Source organism: Dreissena polymorpha, chromosome 15, assembly GCF_020536995.1.
Source record: "Dreissena polymorpha isolate Duluth1 chromosome 15, UMN_Dpol_1.0, whole genome shotgun sequence".
Lineage (NCBI taxonomy): Eukaryota > Metazoa > Mollusca > Bivalvia > Myida > Dreissenidae > Dreissena > Dreissena polymorpha.
In genome coordinates, this window is record NC_068369.1 from 62,089,286 (window position 1) to 62,114,956 (window position 25,671).

Consider the following 25,671-nt stretch of genomic DNA (forward strand, 5'->3'; position numbering starts at 1 on the left):
AGTCTCAAGTTGACGGAAGTCGTTTTATCAGTCCGAATCAACCCATGTTGATCGGATGTTTGCACTTAATGATACTAAATGCTCAAGTCTTGTCGATCCATTACACCCATTATTGCTGCTTCTCCCTGTATGTGCGCGATGATGATCTGAAATATTAACTTCATGACGCTATATTCTAAAATCTTTTTCTATAAAGAAGGAATGTAGTTGATACTTGTTCGTAGTTTTATTTCATCGTTCCTAAAAAAGTTGTAACTCTGTTGCTCTGGTATCTTCCCTACTATTGAGTAATTAAATGGTAATTAAATTGAATGCGTTTTAATTCCCTTTTATTATTGTTTAATTTGAGTTACAATGCTATGAGGTTAAATTTTATTTACACGTAAATGTATCATGAAAATTGCTGGGCCAAGTGTGAGGTTGAGTGCTCTATAACCGGTTTAAACCCCCAATGCTTTGCATTGACCGCTCCAAGGCGGTGACCCCAGCTTTATTCTTATATTTGTTTATTTTGTTTTGTGCTGTTTTGTGCTGTTTTGTTCTGTTTGGGCAATCGGTCACTTGCCTTAAATAAAGGACCAACTAATTGTTTATAATAAGAATTCAATACTGCTCCAGCAGCTGGAGTTTCACTTCTTTATATTGTCAAGAATGAATTAAGTTGATATTGGTATGCACGTCGCTTTATCGTGAGGCAGAAATTTGTTATTCTGTTGCTTTGGTGCATATTATATCATTTGATATATTACATTGCAATGAAGTGAAATGTAAATTATATATTGTCTGGCTTTTTAATGTGAACAAGAATGCCATGAGATTTGTTTTAGTTTATACTTGTATATATGGGCTAAGTGAGGGTTTCGAAACGTCGTTCAAGAACCCAATCACTTTTGCATCGACCTAGGTTGGTGCATCTTTTTTTTGGTGCATTTTTTGGTCTATTTGGCAATTATGTGTTGTCTATATTGTATCTTCTCTTTGAAAAAACGGTGAGGTTCGATGGGTCATTCAAACATTTAAACCTCCAATGCTTAAACATTGCCTGTTCCAAATATGTGACCACAGCTTTAATCGTTTATAATGTTCAATAATGTACTTTATGCATCTCCCTGTTTTGTACAATCGTGAAGATACGAGGCGTTAATGTGGCGAGTCGTAACATAAATGTAGTAAAAGTAAAGTCACTTCCAACAGCCTTGCTGTTGGGCTAGCTCTTTAGCGACGTGGTTAAAGTGTCTGACTACCACTATCATTAATGTGAAAATACTGAGATACAGCATGTCTTGCTACCGCATGGCCCTACCAGAAACCATTAAACAGCTCAGACCGACTCCCGCATTCACAGTACCTTTTTACATTGTCGCCATTAATGTGCAAATACTGAGCTCAGGCCGGGGATTGAACCCACGACCTCCAGAGAAGGATGAGATACTAACTCACGCGGGGAAACCCCAATGCATTAGCAGTCCATTCTGGGAGACTCCGGTCTTCACATGGCATCATCCTATCATGGTTTACTATCGATACAGAATTGCGCAATCGCACCTGATACAGGTAAGCCGACAACTTCTTGACGATAACTGCTGGACCTTTCCAAAGAGAACACAATTTACGAGACTTGTCCTTCAGAGTTGCAGTATCTAAAAGATATATTACATCTCCTTCCGAATATGGGCGCTGTAAGATCCGTAGATCATAATAGTGTTTCATGCGCTTCTGAGAAGTCTCCAAGGTGGACCTAGCTGACGCATGGGCTTCCTTCATGGTTTTAACCAAATCTGCCACGTATGTTTCACCGTCCTCATGTCTATCATGCACATTTGGAAACATGAGTTGTGCTGGGGTAGTAACTTCTCGGCCCAATATAAGCATATTTGGGGTAAAACCAGTACTCCGGTTAAATGAGGCTCTAATTGCTCCAGCTTTCTGTTGCACATGCAGATCCCATTTATTCTGAGATTTCCCCAAAAAACACCTCACAGCGTCCATCAATGTCCGGTTAAAACGTTCCACTTGTCCATTTGCAGAAGGCCTATAAGGTGTAGTTCTTGCCTTATGGATATGCAGTACTTTACACCATGCGTCAAACAGTTTACGTTCGTAATTACGCCCCTGATCAGAGAACAACTGTAAAGGGAACCCAAATCGAGAGAAAAACTCGTCGACTGCTGCCCGTGCAGTTATTTCCGCTTTCTGTGAGGGTAGTGGTATGCATTCCACCCATTTCGTGAATTGGTCTACCATCATCAGGCAGTGTTCATTTCCTCGCTCGGTCTTGGGTAATTGGCCAATGAAATCAATGTACGGGAATTAGTACAGACGAAATGCACAGGAAGTTCCTTTTCAGCCATTATTTGCAGTCGGTGCTGGATACGCACCTTGTAAGAAAGAAATCTTCAGACATCACATCCATATATGCCGATCGGCATACATAATTATTGTCTTATTGTCAAACTTTGTCCACGTTATAAATGCGTTTGATTATTTTTAAAAAAAGTTGTGCTTAATTGTACTTGAAAACAGTCCAAGTCGTTGGGTATAGTTCTGTTCCAACTTCTATTTTATAGAGATACACACAATGCCATCCGAAGCTGTAGAGAAACCTTTAGTTGAAGATGTTAAGGACGGTTCCGACTCGGGAACAGATTCAGACAGCGATGATATGCCGGAACTAGAGGATGGGGATACTGCACAACACAGCAAGGTCTTCAATTATGCTTGTTTTGGCCCCAATCTATGTTAACTTCATGTAGAGGTTCATGTAGAGGCTTCATTTTGAAAAATGTGGGACCCCAAGCATTGAACTCAAATTTGACTAAAGGAAGAGTGCCACATTGAAAATGTATACATATATGCTTTAAAGGATGTTTTTCCTTCAAACTGCTACCAGTTTTGTACATCAACGTATCATACCATCCACAAAATCAATCAAAATACAAAGCGATTTTAACACTAAAATATACATTATTTTCAAAAATCTGAATCATGTTTATTCCACGTATTTCGGCGGAAAATTATATAACTAGTGAATAATATCGACATTGACGAGGGCAAGTTACGCTTAAATAGTAAAAAAAGTTTACATATCTAGAAATATCAAAACTCGAACACATGTCATTTCATCACCATGGGGGCAGCCATTTGTAAATTCATAACATAGAAAGAAACATGCTAAAAACTAACCCATCGCCTAATTGACATTCCAAACGGTTGACGATGACAAATGCATTGGATTGTAATCTTTCCTTTGATGTTTGCAAACTGCACGATCAGACCTCATAAACACTCAAAAGAATAACTATGTAAGAAGCATTTCACCAATGTTTACAATTGTTGTCGAATCACCATACTTATATTATTGCGCATAAAATAGTACGCTTACAGACTGACAGAAAGATCGATACGTAACTCCGTTAAATTCATCACGGTATACTATTCTATTGATAATATATAATAACACATCGCTTTAACAATCTAAAAGGAGAAATAATTCTTTTAAACAAAGTTTTTAATAACGAAAGTGAAAACAACGGAAGTTAGATAGATATTCTGTGAGATGCACTTCGGCTCCAGAAAAAACAATAAAAATAAACTAAAAAAGACGTGTGGGGGACAATTTTCAGCTGGAAAATATTTGAAATAGGGTAAGTGATGATATCTCTACGTGGTCATTTCTGTTATTGAGTGCGATCTCTTGCTGATTAATGTTAATAGTTGTTTTACTAGTTGCGAACCAACTGTCAAAATATGTTTGTGTTTTCTCAGGTATGTGTATACACATACCCGGTTTTCTCACTACTGCACATGGTTTCGACCGATTTGTTTTGCACGTTTTTCTACGGAGCACAGCGAGGGCCACGCTTTCAAAATGGGTAGAAGTAATCGAAATATAAAATCAATCGGTTTGCCAATTTCTTTATAATTCTTTACAATTTTATATGTCGTCTGCAATCTATTTCAATTTTAGATGGTTTAAATTTGCAATTTGGTTGAGAGGTAAATAACAAAATTGTTAAGCCTTTGAAGAAGAATTGTGACTCTTACTATCCACCATACCTGGATTTTTAAAAAGTAGTTACGTTTTCGTTATTTTTAGAACTTTGTTTAGGAAATTTATCCATAATAGGCAGTTGAATAAAAACTCATTTGTTGTTTTATGACAATAATTTTCTGTGAAATGTTGCTAACTTGACCTTGTATATGTATATAGCTTTGTATTTATTCAACTTAGGCCACGACTTTTTTTTTTATTGGTTTACAAAAATTATTTTGAAAATGGTCCATCGGGCGGTCGAAAAAAAAAAAAAAAAAAAAACATCATTGGAAAATTAAGTTAATACTAATAACATCAGAACAAAGATATCATATCTTTTATAACCTTAACACAGAGACGAAAAATCAAAATATGCAATGAAAGACATCTATATCTTCAAATGAAATGAGTCACCTAAAAGCACCTTTTGTAACATCAGGATATTTTAAACACTCCATTAAATGACATTCGTTCTTCTCCCATTAAAACGAAAAACTGCGCTTCATTTCCGTAATTCGATGCGCACCATTACGCAATGCGATGCCCGTTGCATAAATCTCATATAAGATAAACTACTCATACACAAAGTATGTGTTTGCTCTTATTCGATTTATGACATCGCCCATGCAAAAAATCGAGGTAGATCGATCCCCGCGTCGTCGCGGTAAAGTTTGTTAAAGTTGTTGTTGTCATGAAAACTCGTTGATTTACAACGCAAAACGTCTTATTTGAACTGACGCGAATTAATACAATCATATTTGTCAACTTGGCTTTTGCTTTATTTTGATAATTTTATCCGAAGTTTAATGTTAGCAAGTGTTTTTACTGGCATTGTAAACAAGGAGCCAGTTAAAGTCTTCCGAAAATGTGCAGTCTGTGTGAATTGACAGTTTGACGTCATCAAAGGAAAGCCGCTTGCTTTCTCAAGCAATAAAGCGACAAATTTCGCGCCGACAAAATTGGCTTCCTTTGTCTAGCAATCAACATGCCGAATCAATCGTGCGTTTGTTTCTCTGTTGCAATCCTCCAATTTAATAATAGCACGTGCATAGCTCCGCCTTCGAATCTTTTGCAGAGAATGGAGGCGGAGTTTAACGGTTAATTGAGCTAGTATTTTACGCAAGTTGAGTTCCAATTTGCCGAAATTACTCGGCCCTAAGCATTAAAACGACAAATACATTTATCAATGATTTTCCGAGATATACCGATTTGTTCCGATTTCCAAACTTTCTGTACAGTTCCTATAAACTATGGCGGACGTGTTAACAAAATTCCTAAACACATATATCGTAAATAATGGCAGTGTTTTATTGGATTATTTATACTAATTATCAGTGTCCGACAAATCCATTGCCCGGAGCCCGGGGGCTACCGAAATTTTTTATCGGGCTACTGAAATTTTCCAGCTGACGCCCGCCGGGCTACAATAAATCTATAAGAGCGGTAGCCCGGTTTATTGACAGACATACGTAGAATAAACACGCTGACCATGTGTTTGTACACTGTGTATTGCTTATAATCCGATAACAAAGTGCAATCAATTATCTAATCAGTCACCGATCACTTGCGGTAATGTCTTAAACAGTAACAGTGTATTTTAATCATCCAATCAGAATCAACATTTGTCGTCTGCTAATAATATAATGAGAGCCGGTTGGATAGTTGGCGCACATGATGCAACATCATTTCGCAGTTTGGAATTCTTTGTTAACCGCAACAATGAGTAATAGCGACAACGTTTTTGATGTCGTTAAAATTAAATATCCAAGGACGCCAAACATTAAATAAATTAAAACAATAGCGGATTCTTCAAAACGGTAACGAAACCGAAAATGAATATTAATGACAACTTTGTGAACGCGGTTAACACCTGCTAATTAGTTTGCATTGTCAATTAATAATTGGATTAATCGACTGTTAATCAATAATCCCATATATGCCCGATTTATATTTTTAAAACCAAATTATGGGTGGGTAATATAGACGATAAGAGTCATTAACACAAACGTTTGAAATTTTCTAAAGTGTCAAATGAATTTCCGCACATGGTTCTATTTAAAGATATGATGAAATAAGCTCCCAATCAGGACCGTTTTATTGCAACATGCGTAAATAATCTGCCACGGTGTGCACGCGTTGTGTACAGCTATTTTAGGTTACAAAATTCTACATTTAAGAAATGAATTTCTTTGTCCTGATAAAAAGCGCGCGAAAATTGGCGTGGGTGTATTTATTTGTAAATAAAAATTTCGTAGCGGGTACAACATTGAGATCATTTAATTTACATTAAAAGTTTCTTTGTGAATTTCAACTAAAGTACCGGGGTATGTCGCGAAGTATTTGGCATTGACATTTTCTCTTAATAAAATATCATGTAAACACGCTGTATCGTTACCGTTACGCTGTATCAGTTCCTCATCATTGAAACAATTATTGTATTGTATACTGACTGCACACAAGTGTCGTAACATACGGATGCAATACATGTAAGTAAATTCGGACAGTACTTTAAGTCGGACACAAGTAAATAAATGATTTAATACTCTTGATTTCTTGAAACTCGGTATTTGTTGTTAAAAAGGGCAATTGCATTGATTAACACCATACGAATCAATCGTATTGATCATCTAAACGCTTTATTTACGTTTACGACTAAACGTGCTGTCCGAATTTAAGTACACATACATGTGCACATACATGTAATATCTACATGTAGTATATGATTTTCTTTGGTACATTTACATTTAAGTACACGGTGCCTGTACTGTAACATTAATTTACGATATTGACTGTGTACATCAGACTACTTGCTGTTTTATGTATATGTATGTATACATATTATGTATATGTAAATGAAGAAATAAAATAAAGAAGAAAACCTGCCTCTTATCATTTTGTAGGAAAATTTTATGGGCTACCAAATATTTTTATTGGTAGCCCAGTGGGCTACCTGAAAAATAAGAAATTTGTCGGACACTGTAATTATCCAATTGCACGGTAATACTTTTTTTATCTACTATAATATCGGGTTTGTTTAATATAATAAACATGTTAAACAATATAGTTGCGTCACAGAGTCGGAAATAAATTTTGATGCGGTCGACATTTTACTGACGCTGATTTTCCTATTGTCTGTAAATAAATAAATTTTGAGAAGTGCCCATAAAAGGACTGGTACATACTGTGTCACATTGAAAATATCCCGATCTCTGCAATATATGTGAACCAATCGTTGATTGTACTTACTTGATTTTATTCGCAACAGTACTCAAACCGGATCGTTTTTTTTTCTCGGTTCGCTCGTTTTTCAGTGCGGTCGGGAATAAAATATATAAAAAAAAGACGATTTTCCGATTTTATTTTTTTTCCCATTTTCCAAAAATTAGGGTCGGCGGTTTTGTAAACCAAGAAATATAAAAGTCGTGGCCTTAAGGTAGTGCATATCCTTCCTAACTTTAGATTGAGATTTTGTAAATTAGTGTAAAAATGTATTGGTTTTAAACCAAAATATGAATAAAGCACACAAATATTGAATGTCAAAAATGTGATTATGTTATTCTATCCGTCTTTAGCTTTAAAATGAAATATAGTTTGACCATATTGTACCACATTGAATGAAAAAAAACCAATGCGAATTTTTAATGAATTTTATCCCCCCCATGAACCTTAATAGGATACTTTTTGGTGTAAGGAGTTTAAACTATGGGATTTTCCATTGAAAGATGTATTATCTTTAAATTTCTAATTAATTGTTATTGATCGATCCAGTCAGGGCCAAAAAAAACTTCGCAAGGGGCCTCTTTTTCTTCCCTTTAACCAAAAAGGCCCTTTCCCCTACAGAAATTTCTTTAAAATCGTGCATTTTTGCTCTAAATTTCCATTATAACTCAGTATTTTTCATTCCTCGTAGCCAGAAAATTGTGTCTTTTCCCCGAAAAAAAAGACTGAGCCTTTCCCCAAAGTTTGTGTTTTGGTCCTGCCTAGTCAATATAAATTGCCGCCATAGAGTCTTTAGATGATTTTTGCTTTGGCAGACTCTTGGCGTCAATAGTCCACTCTATCTTTTTAATAGCGAAAGTTTTCCTTCTTTGTCTATATTGATGCGCAAGGAATTTGGTGCGCAACATTCAAGCCCCGATATCAGACAGTATCAACGGATTGCAATAATATTTACACACCTGTGTAGATAATTCATTTCTCAATAATGTTCCGTAAGAATTATGTAATGAATCTTTCAATTTTGCACGCCTGACCAATTTAAATCAACACACTACTCACATTTTCCATTCCAATCGCTGTGCCCGCTGTATATCGCAGGTAGATTTTAATCGATAACGCAGCCTATTGCACTGTAATGCCTGTTTCTGATTGGTTGATATTTAAATATTTCATAACATGACGAGAGGTCAGTGATTGTATTGTAATTTAAGCAGAAGTTTAATTGAAACAAATTATGCCTTTTAACTTCAATTCAACGCTATTTGAGGTAAAAATGGACTTCTTAACTAAAACTTTATGAGTTGGTTATGTTATTTTGAAATTTTAAGCATATTGATATAATAGCATTGTATTCATTTTTCGTTATGGTTTTTACAGACCGGAGTTTGAACGCGAATTATTTCAGCTAGGTCCTGCCAGTGTCAGTTTGCCTTCAAAAATGTCTTTTTAAATTTGAGCTGTAAATATGAACTACTTGTTTTTATGCCCCCGGATTGAATGATCGGGGGTATATTGTTTTGGCCTGTCAGGCATTGTATGTGCGTGTCTGTCCCAAAACTTTTAACTTTTGCAATATTGAAGATAGCAACTTGATATTTGGCATGCATGTGTATCTCATGGAGCTGCACATTTTGAGTGGTGAAAGGTCAAGTTCATCCTTCAAGGTCAAAGGTAGCTGCCGTGCGGCTTCAAAGCGCAGTATGGGGCATTGTGTTTCACAAACACAGCTCTTGTGTGGGCATTGCAGTTCAACTGTTGAAAAAATGCAGTCTGTTACTTCATTCAAGTGGTGTATTGTCAATGAAATACATAATTACAGGTTGCAGAGGCAGCTGGTATTAAGGAAGAGCTAGTGAGCAAGGCCAAACAGAGTCGCAGTGAGAAGAAAGCAAGAAAAGCCATGTCAAAACTAGGTGCATATTAAATACTGTGCTGTTTTGAAACGTTTCCTTATGAAAAAATCCTGGATTATATCCTTTTGTGTTCTTAAGGTGAGAATAAATGATCCATCTAAAACTTCAAAGCAAAAAAAAGCCAGATGGCTTTTTCTGATGTTAGCACCATTATTTGGTCATATAATATTCCAAGGCAAAGAGGGTTTTTGCTCAATTCCATTCATAAATTGTTTTGTTATTTTCAACATTAAACAACCTAGTTGATGATTGTTACAACTTGTTTCCTTGTTTCCTCATTTGAGTTGTGCATCTACTAAATTCTATGTATTTTTGTGACTTGTGGGACAACACTGACTCACTGCAACTCCATTATGTCTAGGTCCCTTACATCTCTATGTTCAATATATAGTGAGACAGATGTGGACCCAATTTTTTTAACCCACTTTAATTTTCTGTGTAATCCAACATTCATGAGCTTTTATTAGGAATAATAAAGCCCATGCTTTTCACCAGGAAGAATGATATGATATTGTACATGAGGTATATTTATTGCATGCCTTTACGCAGAACAAATAATTTACAGGAAATAAACGAGGAGTGTTAATTTGTGGCTAGCTTTTATTATCGTTCGTGAACAATATAAATTGGCAATTCTTTTAGGATAACAAGTTTTATTATATGCATATTAAGATACAAATATGGAATAATGTTTTTATGTTATACAAGTGTATAACACATGGATATAACTCATAATCCCATATGGTAGGTATGTGGCATGTTTTGAAATTGCCAAACTATGCTAATCCATACATATACCTGCATGAATGACCTGACACAATATATTGCGCGCCAGATATATATTTCGATAGCGATCTTTGGACCCCGCTATATAACTGAGTTGCAGTGTATTGGTCTAAACATGTAAAACATTTGTCATGCAAACTGTTTGCTTTTGCAGGACTTAAACAGGTGACAGGCGTTACACGAGTAACCATCAGAAAATCCAAAAATATTCTTTTTGTAATTGGTCAACCAGATGTTTACAAGAGCCCTGCTTCAGACACTTATATTGTATTTGGAGAAGCGAAGGTTTGTGGAACTTAAGTTCATGATGATTGTAGAATATTTTGTACAATATTTAGTTTTATGCAGATTTAAATCATTCACACAATGACAGTTATTCTTCATAATCCATTACTTCATAGTTTTACATCTTTTGTTGGTAACAACTCTATATTGTTATTATTCAAATGTATAAAGAAAATATTTAAATGTTTACACCGAAAAGCGTCCGTGAATGCTAATCAGTTTCTTTCCCCCACTTAGGACAAAAAAAGTATACAACTGTGTAAATTCAAGCCAATTTTTTCTGACACTGATGCTGATTAATTCTATACTCTTTTTACAGCCCATACCACATGGCACTCTTCATTTGAATTTCAAGTATACACTGCTTTTACCTTTTAAAGCAGGAATGCATTACAATGATAACAGTATCTATACCTGCAATCAGGCTTCCAAGTACTTATTAATAACTAAGCTTATCTATGTTGTTTATTATTAACAGTACTAAAAGTTAGTATGTTTGCAAATGATGACAGTATCTTTCCCCGTCTTATCGACAAATGAGGAAACAACTGCTTCTATTCAAGCCAGTTTGTCTGATGCAAATTTTAGGCTGTACAGATAAAGTTTTGTACTCTTAAACATGTTAAATCACTCTAAATTCTAATTGAATTATGTTTCTTAACACTATTTCAGATTGAAGATCTGAGCCAGACCCCCCAGATGTTGGCAGCAGAGAACTTCAAGCGACCTGAGACCACGACAGGCCATGGAGATCTGCCCAGCACGGTGACACAGCCTATCCAGGAGGAGTCAGAGGATGAAGATGAGGTTAGTACCGATAATCACGTCAATTGAGTTAGGTGCTGGTGTTGACTGAGAACTCAAATGTTGTTGCATACTGGTCCCAGTTTCAGAAAACGTTTAAATCCCAGTTAATACAAATCTGTTTTCTTTGGACCCAAATTTCAAAGTAATGTTATTATCGAACATTATCAAATTATCCGAGCAAACAAATTTGTTTACTATTCAGACATATTTAAGCGTATACAATTAAGTTACATATGTATGATGACCTAAAAATAAGTCATGCATCATTTGCCATCTTTCAACGATTCAAAGGCTGTATTAATGCATAATCTCTTAGACGTCATAGTCAATTCAAAGTCTATACTTTGTATTCACTAGTTCAAGATTGTTCTTTTTTTGCTGTTAGTGTATTAAAACTGCATTTTTTTTGGTCCTTGTTATTTATCATATTTGTTTTGCGCTGATGACAGTATCTTTCCCCGTCTTATCGACAAATGAGGAAATGACCGCTTCTATTCAAGCCAGTTTGTCTGATGCAAAACAATGTCCTTGTATGTCTTGTGTAAAGAAAACAGATCACTTATTCATAATAAATGAATAGTGTTTGTAAACAATAAATTGCACTAATAGTAAAATCTTTTTTTGCGCTGATGACAGTTTCTTTTTTCATAGACTTATCAACATAAAAGGAAACAACTGCTTCTATTCACTGAAACCTGTTTGTGGTAAACCTTGTTAATGTCTGTCAAGTTTAAGATAGACAATTTGGGACTTTACATAACTTGCCTCTGTACCTTGTATAAACTGCAAGTTTAAGATAGACAATTTGGGACTTTACATAACTTGCCTCTGTACCTTGTATAAACTGCAAGTTTAAGATAGACAATTTGGGACTTTACATAACTTGCCTCTGTACCTTGTATAAACTGCAAGTTTAAGATAGACAATTTTGGACTTTACATAACTTGCCTCTGTACCTTGTATAAACTGCAAGTTTAAGATAGACAATTTGGGACTTTATATAACTTGCCTCTGTACCTTGTATAAACTGCATTGCTTATAGTTTTTATAGCTTGAGTGCATTGGAATGATGACAGTATCTTTCCCCGTCTTATCGACAAATGAGGAAGTAAACTGCTTTTTTTCAAGCCAGTTTGTCTGATGCCAAATGTTAAATCAAGTCATAGGCCAATTGCTATGTTTCTTAATTCATATGCTCTATTATTGCATGATCTCTAAACACTTAAGTCAATTCAAAGTTTCTAAACTCAATTAAAAGAGTTTTGTTCTTATATGCTTTTAACTGCATTCTTATCGTCTTTGGTACTTGTTGTGTTTGTTTTGCGCTGATGACAGTATCTTTCCCCGTCTTATCAACATATGAGGAAATGACTGCTTCTTTTCAAGCCAGTTTGTCTAATGCAAAACAATGTCCATGTGCTTTAAGTGTGAAGGAGCAATAGGTTACTTATTTTTATCATTGATTTATAGTCTCTGTAAACTAAGGTCTAAACTGCTTTTTTTGCGCTGATTACAGTATCTTTTATAATCTTCTCAATAATAAGGCAGTGGACCCATTCCTAATTGAAAGTATATTTTTTTCACCAATGCCATGGAACGTAAAAGACTGCAATGCAATGATGACAATATCTTTCCCCGTCTTATCGACATATGAGGAAACATCTGCTTTTATTCAAGCCAGTTTGTCTGATGCAAAATCATGTCATTGTCTAGATTAAAGAAACAAATAGATTACCAGTAACTTATTTATTACTAAGCTATCTGTATTGTTAATGATTAACAGTATTGAAAGATAGTTTGTTTCAGTGATGTATCTTACCTTGTCTTCATGACTAATGAGACAATAAAAGGTTCTTCTTAAACCTGTTTGTCTTAAGCAAAAGTTAAGTTTCTCTTCAAAAAGAAAGTGATTTTCGGAAATATTCTCATGATGACCATTGGAGTTACATTGAAGTAACTTATTATATGTTAGAGTTCTTTGCTTCAGTTTCACCTGTGGTTTGTGCTTTGCAATTATGACAGCATGTTTGCAATGTTGACAGCATCTTTCCCCATCTTATCGACAAATGAGGAAAAATTGCTTATTTTCAAGCCAGCTTGTCTGAAGCAAATTTGTGTCAGTATCATACTATGATTCAAGATGTTAACATGAAACATGCTTGATAAATAGGAATTTAATCCAAGTTAAAGTAGCTTGGAACAGCTGAGTGACTAACATATATAAAATACTAGTAGTGTGTTTTACAATGACAGTTCCCTTATATAATGAGGAACAAACTGCTTCTTTGAAGCCATTTAATCTTAAGTGAAATCTAAAAGGCCATCTTTACCAGAAACATTAACAACTAGAAATGGCGCGGCAGAGTTCGACACGTATCCCCACGCTGCATGTTTGACACAGGGGCGCCCCACGGTTATTAATGGGGCCATGCATAGTTGAGATTGACCGTATTGTCATAAGAGATGTTCAGTATAAATTTGAAGTAATTCAATGTAGAAATGAAAAAAATTATGTAAAATAAACTAAAAAGAGTGGAAATCTATACCCTAATTTCTACTCCTCATCCTGCTCTCCTCTAATAATGAATCAACTTCACTGTAGTCAATTATGTACATGTCATCCTAATTGGAATGACTTATGAGATGGCTGAACATGCTCTCTTATAGCCAATCTTTTTGCTCCTGTTTTGGAAAAGTTATGTTTTGAGGTTAAATGGTTGACTAAATAGTAGCGTCTCAGAAATTTTCTATCGCAATCTTGTACACAACAATGGATATGTTGAATTTCATGTCTGTCTTTGATGTGCCTGTTAAAAGTCCATCTTGCTTTAAGTTGTTTCTCACATTTTTCCCACTTGAACATTTTGACAGATTTTCAGTAATGAGTCTAAAATTGTAATTGAACAAATTGAAAGTTCAGCCCTTTTATAGATTCTCGAGGCTTTATTCCATGAGTTTCTCATGCTTTTTATGCTTGACTGCATTCTATATCTTCTCTCATATACAGGTAACCCTTTGCACCAATATTTTATAATCCCTTGTCAGGGGTTTTTCTGCACTGTCTGCGCCTCCGGACAACGGAGGCATTCCCAAAGCAAACGGACCCGTTCCCAATCGAATTTTGATTACATATTTCCCAATTCCAAAAAAAAAATTCTTTCAAAATCGTAAAAAGTAAACATAATTTATATCGAAAGAGTGACTTCCCTTCATCCGCGACGTTATTAAGCCTTTAGCGACTCAGATTTTAGCAGGTGTATTTGTCGGATGCATCTGCCAACATTGACAGCGATAAGGTTCGAACTGTTCCGCATTATAACAAGTATATAGAGCCGCACAATACACATTCTAGTCCAAATCTGTAGACGCTTATTTTCAAGCATGGCTTCCCATAACGATAAGTACTACAGCAGTGTTGCATTGGAAAAGGGATCGACATACGGCGGTGTAGATTTGTTGGCTTTGATGGTGCTAATGTAATGAGCGGTGAAGTATCAGGTAAAATGATATAGTCGTTAAATAAATTAATAATGTAGCAGTAAAATTAATGTTTTGTTAAATGTAACTGGCTTGCCTATTGTGGCTATGAGTTGAAGAATCCAATTGGAAATAATAACATTTTATTTGTATGTGTAGTTAATTTCTGTCTAATGTTATTTTAAGAAAGCAAAGAAAAATCATGCTGTGACTTGTGTGACTTACTTACCTGTTACCAGTGTTTGTTTTTGAAGACAAAATAACAAATAAAAACATGTTTTTTTGTAAAAACCACCTACTTATTTAAGCATGATAAAATTCCCAAATTGACCGTTTCATCGACTCGAAAATTCCCAAAATGGACAATTTTGTCGATAAAAATTCCCAATTTGGTCAGACTCCTTTTCCCAAAATAGGCAGAAAAACCCCTGCTTGTATAAACATTAGATGGATGAGCTAAACCATTTCACAGATGAGTTAACACAAACAATTGAATACTATACATCTCTGCGCCACTACTGTGAAACTATGCGCCACTTTGATTTATTTATTTATTTTTATATCATTTGGCAGGTTATTTACTTAACTCCCTTTAAAGCTTATTACTTCCCTTGGATTTGTTTTTTTGACCTTGACCTTAACCATTAACCACTCAAAATGTGCAGCTCCATGAGATGCACATGCATGCCAAATATCAAGTTGCTGTCATCAATATTGCAAAAGTTATGGCAATGCACCAGACCGGTGCCATGAAAATAAGTGAAAATCTCGACCCTGCCCCGCCCCAACCCCCATAACTTTTGACCCAGGTGTCAGATCAAAATTCTGTCACTGTCACCGTCACACATATGCTCATAGCTACCATGTATGTAAGTTTCAAGGTTCTAGTGCTAATAGTGTAGGAGGAGCAGGTGGCCAGGATGGACAGACAGACAGGCGCACATCACCACAATATCCCCACTTTTTCTCCGAAAAACGAGGGGATAATAATTTTAAGTATGTGCAATACAGTTTTAGAAAGAACAAGCACTTAATAACTAGGAAAGCTGGATGTCTGTAGTGTAGTATTCTATACGTTGCTTATATTTGGTTTTGCTCTGATGACAGTATCTTTCCCCGTCTTATCGACATATGAGGAATCAATTGCTTTTTTCAAGCCAGTTTGTCTGATGCAAAACCATGTCAATCTTTGTCAAGAATAAAGAAACAATTCAGCTACCAGTTACTTAATCATAACTTAGCTTATATTTGTGGTTTATGATTAACAGTGCCAAAGTTTGTGTGGTGCTCTGATGACAGTATCTTTCCCCGTCTTATCGACATATGAGGAAACAACTGCTTTTTTCAAGCCAGTTTGTCTGATGCAAAACCATGTCAATCTTTGTCTAGAATAAAGAAAAAATTCAGCTACCAGTTACTTAATCATAACTTTGCTTATATTTGTGGTTTATGATTAACAGTGCCAAAGTTGGTCTGTTGCTCTGATGACAGTATCTTTCCCTGTCTTATCGACATATGAGGAAACAACTGCTTTATTCAAGCCAGTTTTTGTGATGCAAAAACTTAACAATATTTGTCTAGAATAAAGAAACAATTAGGCTACCAGTTACTATCATACCTTAGCTTATATTTGTGGTTTATGATTAACAGTGCCAAAGTTGGTCTGTTGCTCTGATGACAGTATCTTTCCCCGTCTTATCGACATATGAGGAATCAACTGCTTTTTTCAAGCCAGTTTGTCTGATGCAAAACCATGTCAATCTTTGTCTAGAATAAAGAAACAATTCATCTACCAGTTACTTAATCAAAACTTAGCTTATATTTGTGGTTTATGATTAACAGTGCCAAAGTTGGTGTGTTGCTCTGATGACAGTATCTTTCCCCGTCTTATCGACATATGAGGAATCAACTGCTTTTTTCAAGCCAGTTTGTCTGATGCAAATTCATGTCAATCTTTGTCTAAAATAAAGAAACAATCAGCTACCAGTTACTTAATCATAACTAAGCTTATATTTGTGGTTTATGATTAACAGTGTCAAAGTTGGTGTGTTGCTCTGATGACAGTATCTTTGCCCGTCTTATCGACATATAAGGAATCAACTGCTTTTTTCAAGCCAGTTTGTCTGATGCAAATTCATGTCAATCTTTGTCTAGAATAAAGAAACAATTCAGCTACCAGTAACTTAATCATAACTTAGCTTATATTTGTGTTTTATGATTAACAGTGCCAAAGTTGGTCTGTTGCTCTGATGACAGTATCTTTCCCTATCTTATCGACATATGAGGAATCAACTGCTTTTTTCAAGCCAGTTTGTCTGATGCAAAACCATGTCAATATTTGTCTAGAATAAAGAAACAATTCAGCTACCAGTTACTTAATAATAACTTAGCTTATATTTGTGGTTTATGATTAACAGTGCCAAAGTTGGTCTGTTGCTCTGATGACAGTATCTTTCCCCATCTTATCCACCATCTTATCGACATATGAGGAAGCAACTGCTTTTTTCAAGCCAGTTTGTCTGATGCAAAACCATGTCAATCTTTGTCTAGAATAAAGAAACAATTCATCTACCAGTTACTTAATCATAACTAAGCTTATATTTGTGGTTTATGATTAACAGTGCCAAAGTTGGTGTGTTGCTCTGATGACAGTATCTTTCCCCGTCTTATCGACATATGAGGAATCAACTGCTTTTTTCAAGCCAGTTTGTCTGATGCAAAACCTTGTCAATATTTGTCTAGAATAAAGAAACAATTCAGCTACCAGTTACTTAATCATAACTAAGCTTGTATTTGTGGTTTATGATTAACAGTGCCAAAGTTGGTGTGTTGCTCTGATGACAGTATCTTTCCCCGTCTTATCGACATATGAGGAAACAATATACACTTATTTCATGTATGCGCGGTGAACAGTCTAAACTGTTTCCCAAGGTATCAGGGATGACTTTGCAGGGTTTTTTTTGGCCCGATTTTATAGCCGAAATTCGGCTATGTTCCCAATCCCAAAAAGTATACTTTTTTCCCAAAATGTGGCAAAAAATTCCCAATTTCCAAAAAAAAAAAAAATTTTTTTTTTTTTTTTTTTTTTTTTTTTAAAGATGTCGAATGTGTATTTTATCTCAATTTTAATTCAATTACATCTAACAAAGTATTATATGATTTTGTTCTTTTAATTTGAATGATTATAAAGGGTTTTATCAAATTTAGTATTTCCCTAATCAGTGGACTTTTCGTGTGGAAAAAAAGGCTAATGAATTTATTTTCCCAATTTCATGAAAATGCCGATAAAATTCCCAATTCCAAAGCCATGGGCTATCTTCCCAAAAAGTGGAAAAAAAAACCTGCTTTGGTACTGTTCGGCCGAGGGCAACAGTTCAAAATGTCAGCCCTGATACAGAGGGACAACAGTTTTGACTGTTCACCAAGCATCCATGAAATAAGTGCTTTGTTGCCTGATCAAATTTCCAACATAGAAATAACAGCAAACTAAATTTTTTTATTTACACACAACAGTAATGGATAAAATAAATAATTTTGACTGTTTTACTTTAAAATGACGTCATTTTGACGAAATGACGTCATTATTCCAGCGGGCAACAGTTCAAACTGTTGACCGGTCAACAGTTCGATATTCACCGGTACCAGTTTAAAACATTGCAAATTTCTTTTTCGACGAAGAAATAGCAAAAAATAATTTATTATCATTTATTTAAGACATCCGGTAATAACTGCTTTTATTCAAGCCAGTTTGTCTGATGCAAAATCATGTCAATCTTTGTCTAAAATAAAGAAACAATTCAGCTACCAGTTACTTAATCATAACTTAGCTTATATTTGTGGTTTATGATTAACAGTGTCAAAGTTGGTGTGTTGCTCTGATGACAGTATCTTTCCGTGTCTTATCAACATATGAGGCATCAACTGCTTTTTTCAAGCCAGTTTGTCTGATGCAAATTCATGTCAATCTTTGTCTAGAATAAAGAAACAATTCAGCTACCAGTTACTTAATCATAACTTAGCTAATATTTGTGTTTTATGATTAACAGTGCCAAAGTTGGTCTGTTGCTCTGATGACAGTATCTTTCCCTATCTTATCGACATATGAGGAATCATCTGCTTTTTTCAAGCCAGTTTGTTGATGCAAAACCATGTCAATATTTGTCTAGAATAAAGAAACAATTCAGCTACCAGTTACTTAATAATAACTTAGCTTATATTTGTGGTTTATGATTAACAGTGCCAAAGTTGGTCTGTTGCTCTGATGACAGTATCTTTCCCCATCTTATCGACATATGAGGAATCAACTGCTTTTTTTAAGCCAGTTTGTCTGATGCAAAACCATGTCAATATTTGTCTAGAATAAAGAAACAATTCAGCTACCAGTTACTTAATCATAACTTAGCTTATATTTGTGGTTTATGATTAACAGTGCCAAAGTTGGTCTGTTGCTTTGATGACAGTATCTTTCCCAATCTTATCGACATATGAGGAATCAACTACTTTTTTCAAGCCAGTTTGTCTGATGCAATTATGTTTGTATGAGCTACTCTAATGAATGGGAAGTGTCCTTGGTTTATTTTGCTATAAGACAAATATACTATCACTTTCATTGGGTTCTTTACTATTTTCTTATACTGGAACTTTTGCCATGAAACTTCTGTTAACTTGCTAACAGTTGCTAATAATCATGCCCTTCTTATGCTGGATCAATCATATGCAAGTAGGGCTAAATCAAAGAAAATGTAAACATCTGGATACGTCTATGATATGTTGATGTATGTATATGATGACATTTTCTTTCCCCGTCTTAACGATATTTGAGGAGACTGAGATAGTAGATTTCAAGCCAAGTTGTCTGATGCATGCATCAACATGAATACCAAGTGTAATTTTCAAGAAACAATTGCTTTTGAATTATCACCTGTTTATTCATTCTCAATCTTCTGTGTAACTTTTAGTTGCCAGACTGCCTTTGTCTAGTGTATCATAAAACTGGCTTTCAGATATTCAGTTAGGCCACGACTTTTTTTTTATTGGTTTACAAAAATTATTTTGAAAATGGTCCATCGGGCGGTCGAAAAAAAAAAAAAAAAAAAAAAAAAAACATCATTGGAAAATTAAGTTAATACTAATAACATCAGAACAAAGACATCATATCTTTCATAACCTTAACACAGAGACGAAAAATCAAAATATGCAATGAAAGACATCTATATCTTCAAATGAAATGAGTCACCTAAAAGCACCTTTTGTAACATCAGGATATTTTAAACACTCCATTAAATGACATGCGTTCTTCTCCCATTAAAACGAAAAACTGCGCTTCATTTCCGTAATTCGATGCGCACCATTACGCAATGCGATGCCCGTTGCATAAATCTCATATAAGATAAACTACTTATACACAAAGTATGTGTTTGCTCTTATTCGACTTATGACATCGTCCATGCAAAAAATCGAGGTAGATCGATCCCCGCGTCGTCGCGGTAATGTTTGTTAAAGTTGTTGTTGTCATGAAAACTCGTTGATTTACAACGCAAAACGTCTTATTTGAACTGACGCGAATTAATACAATCATATTTGTCAACTTGGCTTTTGCTTTATTTTTATAATTTAATCCGAAGTTTAATGTTAGCAAGTTTTTTTACTGGAATTGTAAACAAGGAGCCAGTTAAAGTCTTCCGAAAATGTGCAGTCTGTGTGAATTGACAGTTTGACGTCATCAAAGGAAAGCCGCTTGCTGTCTCAAGCAATAAAGCGACAAATTTCGCGCCGACAAAATTGGCTTCCTTTGTCTAGCAATCAACATGCCGAACCAATCGTGCGTTTGTTTCTCAATTGCAATCCTCCAATTTAATAATAGCACGTGCATAGCTCCGCCTTCGAATCTTTTGCAGAGAACGGAGGCGGAGTTTAACGGTTAATTGAGCTAGTATTTTACGCAAGTTGAGTTCCGATTTGCCGAAATTACTCGGCCCTAAGCATTAAAACGACAAATACATTTATCAATGATTTTCCGAGATATACCGATTTGTTCCGATTTCCAAACTCTCTGTACAGTTCCTATAAACTATGGCGGACGTGTTTACAAAATTCCTAAACACATATATCGTAAATAATGGCAGTGTTTTATTGGATTATTTATACTAATTATCAAATTGCACGGTAATACTTTTTTTATCTACTATAATATCGGGTTTGTTTAATATAATAAACATGTTAAACAATATAGTTGCGTCACAGACTCGGAAATAAATTTTGATGCGGTCGACATTTTACTGACGCTGATTTTCCTATTGTCTGTAAACAAATAAATTTTGAGAAGTGCCCATAAAAAGACTGGTACATACTGTGTCACATTGAAAAATATCCCGATCTCTGCAATTTATGTGAACCAATCGTTGATTGTACTTACATGATTTTATTCGCAACCGTACTCAAACCGGATCGTTTTTTTTTCTCGGTTCGCTCGTTTTTCAGTGCGGTCGGGAATAAAATATATAAAAAAAGACGATTTTCCGATTTTATTTTTTTTCCCATTTTCCAAAAATTAGGGTCGGCGGTTTTGTAAACCAAGAAATATAAAAGTCGTGGCCTTATGTATGTTTAGTCAGACAATTGAAAATTTTGCCTGTTAAAATAATTTTGTAATATTATGGGATTCAAGATATTAAAAACACTATTTAGTGATAACTTCTTTCTGGATAAGAGTTTCACAGTTATAACAATACTTTAAATAATAATTATAAATTAATAATAATAATACATTCCCTAGCTGTATAGGTTGAACACAGCTTATTGTAAATTACATTTTTATGCCCCCCTTCAAAGAAGAGGGGGTGTATTGTTTTGCACATGTCGGTCTGTCAGTCCGTCCACCAGATGGTTTCCGGACAATAACTCAAGAACTCTTAGGCGTAGGATCATGACTAGAAAATGATAAAAAAATTGGGGGGAAAAATTGGGCTTTTGGGGGGAAATTTGGGGATTGGGAAGCAGCCGAAAATCGGTGGTAATTTTGAGCAAAAAAATCACTGTAGTAAAATGGTTTCAGGATGATAACTCAAGAATGCTTACACCTAGGATCATGAAACTTCATAGGTACATTGATCATGACTGGCAGATGACCCCTATTGATTTTCAGGTCACTATGTCAAAGGTCAAGGTCACAGTGACTCAAAACAGTAAAATGGATTCCGGATGATAACTCAAGAATGCTTACGCCTGGGATCATGAAACTTCATAGGCACATTGATCATGACTGGCAGATGACCCCTTTTGATTTTCAGGTCACTAGGTCAAAGGTCAAGGTCACAGTGACTCGAAACAGTAAAATGGTTTCCGGATAATAACTCAAGAATGCTTACGCCTAGGATCATGAAACTTCATAGGTGTATTGATAATGACTGGCAGATGACCCCTATTGATTTTCAGGTCACTAGGTCAAAGGTCAAGGTCACAGTGACACTAAACATTCACACAATGGCTGCCACTACAACTGACAGCCCATATGGGGGGCATGCATGTTTTACAAACAGCCCTTGTCTAATGTTAGTGTCAGAGGTTTCCTAAAAACCTTTGTGTCATAACTATTAATGCTCATTGCTGGTGAATACATGTCACATAAAACAGAAAATGTTGTAGAAACAATTCAATGGGGTGTATATTCTCATAAATTAAAATTAATAGTTCATCTTTATTTAGACCTGAAAAAAATTGATTTAGAAACAAGTGCACAGACAATATTCGTCTTGATTAAATTTAATTTCAGACTCTTAACTGCCTTGAATAAAGTGGAACACTGTCGGTAAATGATGACATTATCTTTCCCCGTCTTATCGACAAATGAGGAAACATGTGTTGTGTATTCCAAGCCAATTTGTCTGACACAGACATTTGCTGGCCGCTCTTTAAAAAAAATCTTGAACAGTCCTTGGTGAATCTGTAATACTTCAAAAGAAACATTTAGAGACATGGCGAGTTTAGCTGGTTTCAGTCCAGCATTTAAGAAATTTTTGTTAAAAAACGACATGAACAAGCCCTGAGCCCTCCATAACCGTCTCTGCACAAGTTCAAAACTTTTGTTTGCCAAGAGATAATTACCGGTAATCATGTGGCTATTATTCAATACTCGTTAGTCAACATTATTCAAGTACTTGACCAGAAATGGCAAATATTTTAACAGCCATGAGGATCTGGATTCTTGACATTTCCTTGATTTTGTACAAATTATTTACTTTGTTCAAGGTTTCAAGGACATGTAGGTAGACTGTAGAGTATTGAATCTTGATGCTGTATGTACATGTACTGTTACAATGATGGCAACTTTGTCTGTAAATGATGACAATCTTTCCCCGTCTTATCGACAAATGAGGATACAACTGTGTTTATTCAAGCCAGTTTGTCTGATACAGACAAAGCCACTCCATCTTCTGTATATGTACAACTCACCAATGCTTATTCTTTTATAGATGCTTCTGTTCGGTTTTGAAGACAAATTCAATTTGAGACACGCTCTGGAAAAACGGGGTCTAATGCTTGCATGTAAAATGTTGTCCCAGATAAGCCTGTGTAGTCTGCACAGGCTTATCAGGGATGACACTTTCCACTTTAATTCCAATTATTGTTAAAAGGAAGTATCTTCTGAAAGTGTTGTCAGTAATAATAGCCTGTGGGGATTGAAAAGGCTAACCTTGGGGGACACTACGCACAGACATTAAAGCCTCATTTTCACAGAGCAAGGTTCATTTTTATTTTGTTAGAAGTCATAAGTGTTAATTGGTTTGGTTTCAGGTTGATGAGACTGGAGTAGAGGCCAAGGACATTGAGCTGGTCATGTCACAGGCCAGCGTCAAGCGAAGCAAAGCCATTAAAGCCCTAAAAAATAACAATAACGATATTGTTAATGCAATAATGGTAAGTTTGGGTGTGAATAACCAGATAAAAGTATTGAGACTTTTTTAAGCACTTAGCACTAGCAACGACTGAGTCTGAAAATGACATTGCCAGATTGGCATGAGTAAGAAAATCTGATAAGGAAGTTATTGTGATGTATTGTAAGAATAATTTGAAGGTTTTTTAATTCAGCCATTTTATGTCTCCCTGTCGCGGTTATGCATTATAAATTTAAGTTACAATTACAAGCTTTTTAATAATTCTAAGTGTACTTTATTTTCAGGAGTTGACAATGTAACCCTCCTGGGAGCTTCATTTGTGTGTATGTGTGTGTGTTTTATGTGTCCGTGTGCCTGAGCTTTGTACTGTTCCCATCTGAACAAAATAAATTATAGAAAACCCATTCGATCTCTTACTGTTATAAAAAAGAAAGCCCCTACAAAAGGAGGACACTAGGATAGATTGATGTGATTGGTTTCAATATAGTAGTTTCTGTCAGTCTTGTGACAAGTGTGGCTGGAACAAAAACGGATTTTCAACGGACTTTGCATATCAGACTCAAGTTTTCTTAGGAGAAACATGAATAATTATGCCCCCCTTCGAAGAAGATTGGGTATATTGTTTTGCACATGTCCGTCTGTCCACCAGATGGTTTCCAGATGATAACTCAAGAACGCTTGGGCCTAGGATCATGAAACTTCTTAGGTACATTGATCATGACTAGCAGATGACCCCTATTGATTTTGAGGTCACTAGGTCACAGGTCAAGGTCACAGTGACTCGTTCTTGGATGCAGTTTAGGACCACTTTTGCAGATAATATTATGTACTGGTGTGATGGGGTCGGTCCACCAGATGGTTTCCAAATGATAACTCAAGAACGCTTACGCCTAGGATCATGAAACTTCATAGGTACATTGATCATGACTGGCAGGTGACCCCTATTGATTTTTAGATCAAAGGTCAAGGTCACAGTGACTCGTTCTTGGATGCAGATTATATTATGTACTGGTGTTGTGGGGTCTATCTACCAGGGCTAGCGCTGTCCCAAAATTTCTTTGAGCCAACCAGTTTTTATGCCCCCCTTCGAAGAAGAGGGGGTATATTGTTTTGCTCATGTCTGTCCATCCACAAGATGGTTTCCACATGATAACTCCAGAACGCTTAGGCCTAGGATCATGAAACTTCATAGGTACAATGATAATGACTGGCAGATGACCCCTATTCATTTTCAGGTCACTTGGTCAAGGTCACAGTGACTCGAAGTATTAAATGGTTTCCGGATGATAAATCTAGAATGCTTACGCCTAGGATCATGATACTTCATAGGAACATTGATCAAGGTTGGCAGATGACCCCTATTGATTTTCAGGTCACTAGGTCAGGGTCACAGTGACTCAAAACAGTAAAATGGTTTCCGGATGATAACTCGAGAATGCTTACGCCTAGTATCATGAAACTTCATAGGAAAATTGATCATGACTGGCAGATTACCCCTATTGATTTTCAGGTCACTAGGTCAAAGGTCACAGTGACTCGAAATGGTTACCGGATGATAACTAAAGAATGCTTACACCTAGGATCATGAAACTTCATAGGTTGATTGATCATGACTAGCAGATGACCGCTATTAATTTTCAGGTCAAAGGTCAAGGTCACAGTGACTCGAAACAGTAAAATGGTGTCCTGATGATAACTCGAGAATAATTAAGCCTAGGATCATGAAACTTCATAGGTACATTGATCACGACTGGCAGATGATACTAGGTCAAAAGTCAAGGTCATAGAGACGAAAAAGATTCACACAATGGCTTTCACTACAACTGACAGCCAATATGTGGGGATGCATGTTTTACAAACAGCCCTTGTTTCAAATTGGAATTCCAAAGTGCTTGATTAAATATTACATACAAAATGAAATCAATCAAATGACAATTGAAACACTGGACGTTACAATATATTCATCTCGACCATAGCCACGGTATTGCACAGCCTTCATTAGTAGAAACTACAAGACAAGTATTTATGCAAAGCATCAAAGGGCGTCGGGAATTTCAGTGTAAAAGGCACTCGATGAAATTACATGGAACGATATTTTTCTACTGTAAATATTAATATATTAGCCGATTATTTTAAACAAAATAGAAAAAGATACTGGTATAACCATTATCTATAATTTTGTGTTATAATCCCAAATAACCATTATTTATGATGTGTTATAACCCCCAAATAACCATTATCTATGATTTTGTGTTGT

At 35.6% G+C, this 25,671-nt stretch overlaps 3 protein-coding genes and 4 non-coding genes across 7 annotated transcripts in view; all 7 read left to right on the forward strand.

Moving 5' to 3' along the window:
* The window catches only part of LOC127860418 (nascent polypeptide-associated complex subunit alpha-like), a 415,045-nt gene extending 391,227 nt beyond the window's left edge, over positions 1-23,818 (forward strand). Inside the window, exon 8 of the mRNA XM_052398494.1 lies at positions 23,741-23,818. The gene's annotated coding sequence lies outside the window, so the exon portion shown is untranslated. The remainder of the gene's footprint in view (positions 1-23,740) is intronic.
* LOC127860412 (uncharacterized) overlaps positions 1-25,671 on the forward strand; it is a 395,662-nt gene that overhangs the window by 336,852 nt on the left and 33,139 nt on the right. The gene's annotated exons all lie outside the window — the stretch shown is intronic.
* LOC127860417 (nascent polypeptide-associated complex subunit alpha-like) lies at positions 2,224-23,818 on the forward strand. The gene is made up of 7 exons (XM_052398491.1): positions 2,224-2,381; positions 2,568-2,704; positions 9,072-9,165; positions 10,106-10,236; positions 10,909-11,043; positions 23,314-23,436; positions 23,699-23,818. The coding sequence occupies exons 2-7, from the start codon at positions 2,579-2,581 to the stop codon at positions 23,711-23,713; spliced, it is 624 nt and encodes a 207-aa protein (XP_052254451.1). The 5' UTR covers positions 2,224-2,381; positions 2,568-2,578; the 3' UTR covers positions 23,714-23,818.
* On the forward strand, positions 10,729-10,821 carry LOC127861318 (small nucleolar SNORD12/SNORD106). Its single transcript, XR_008040171.1, has one exon. It is a non-coding gene; the product is annotated as a small nucleolar SNORD12/SNORD106 (small nucleolar RNA).
* Positions 11,474-11,565, forward strand: LOC127861314 (small nucleolar SNORD12/SNORD106). The gene has a single exon (XR_008040168.1). It is a non-coding gene; the product is annotated as a small nucleolar SNORD12/SNORD106 (small nucleolar RNA).
* Positions 15,609-15,699, forward strand: LOC127861312 (small nucleolar SNORD12/SNORD106). The gene has a single exon (XR_008040166.1). It is a non-coding gene; the product is annotated as a small nucleolar SNORD12/SNORD106 (small nucleolar RNA).
* On the forward strand, positions 22,848-22,938 carry LOC127861322 (small nucleolar SNORD12/SNORD106). The gene has a single exon (XR_008040175.1). It is a non-coding gene; the product is annotated as a small nucleolar SNORD12/SNORD106 (small nucleolar RNA).

Excerpts from the sequence above, each read along its gene's own strand:
- LOC127860417 (XM_052398491.1), top strand. The coding sequence starts at position 2,579 with ATGCCATCCGAAGCTGTAGAGAAACCTTTAGTTGAAGATGTTAAGGAC. Across the intron at positions 2,705-9,071 it reads ATACTGCACAACACAGCAAG|GTTGCAGAGGCAGCTGGTAT; the intron begins GTCTTCAATTAT and ends ACATAATTACAG. Across the intron at positions 11,044-23,313 it reads AGTCAGAGGATGAAGATGAG|GTTGATGAGACTGGAGTAGA; the intron begins GTTAGTACCGAT and ends GTTTGGTTTCAG.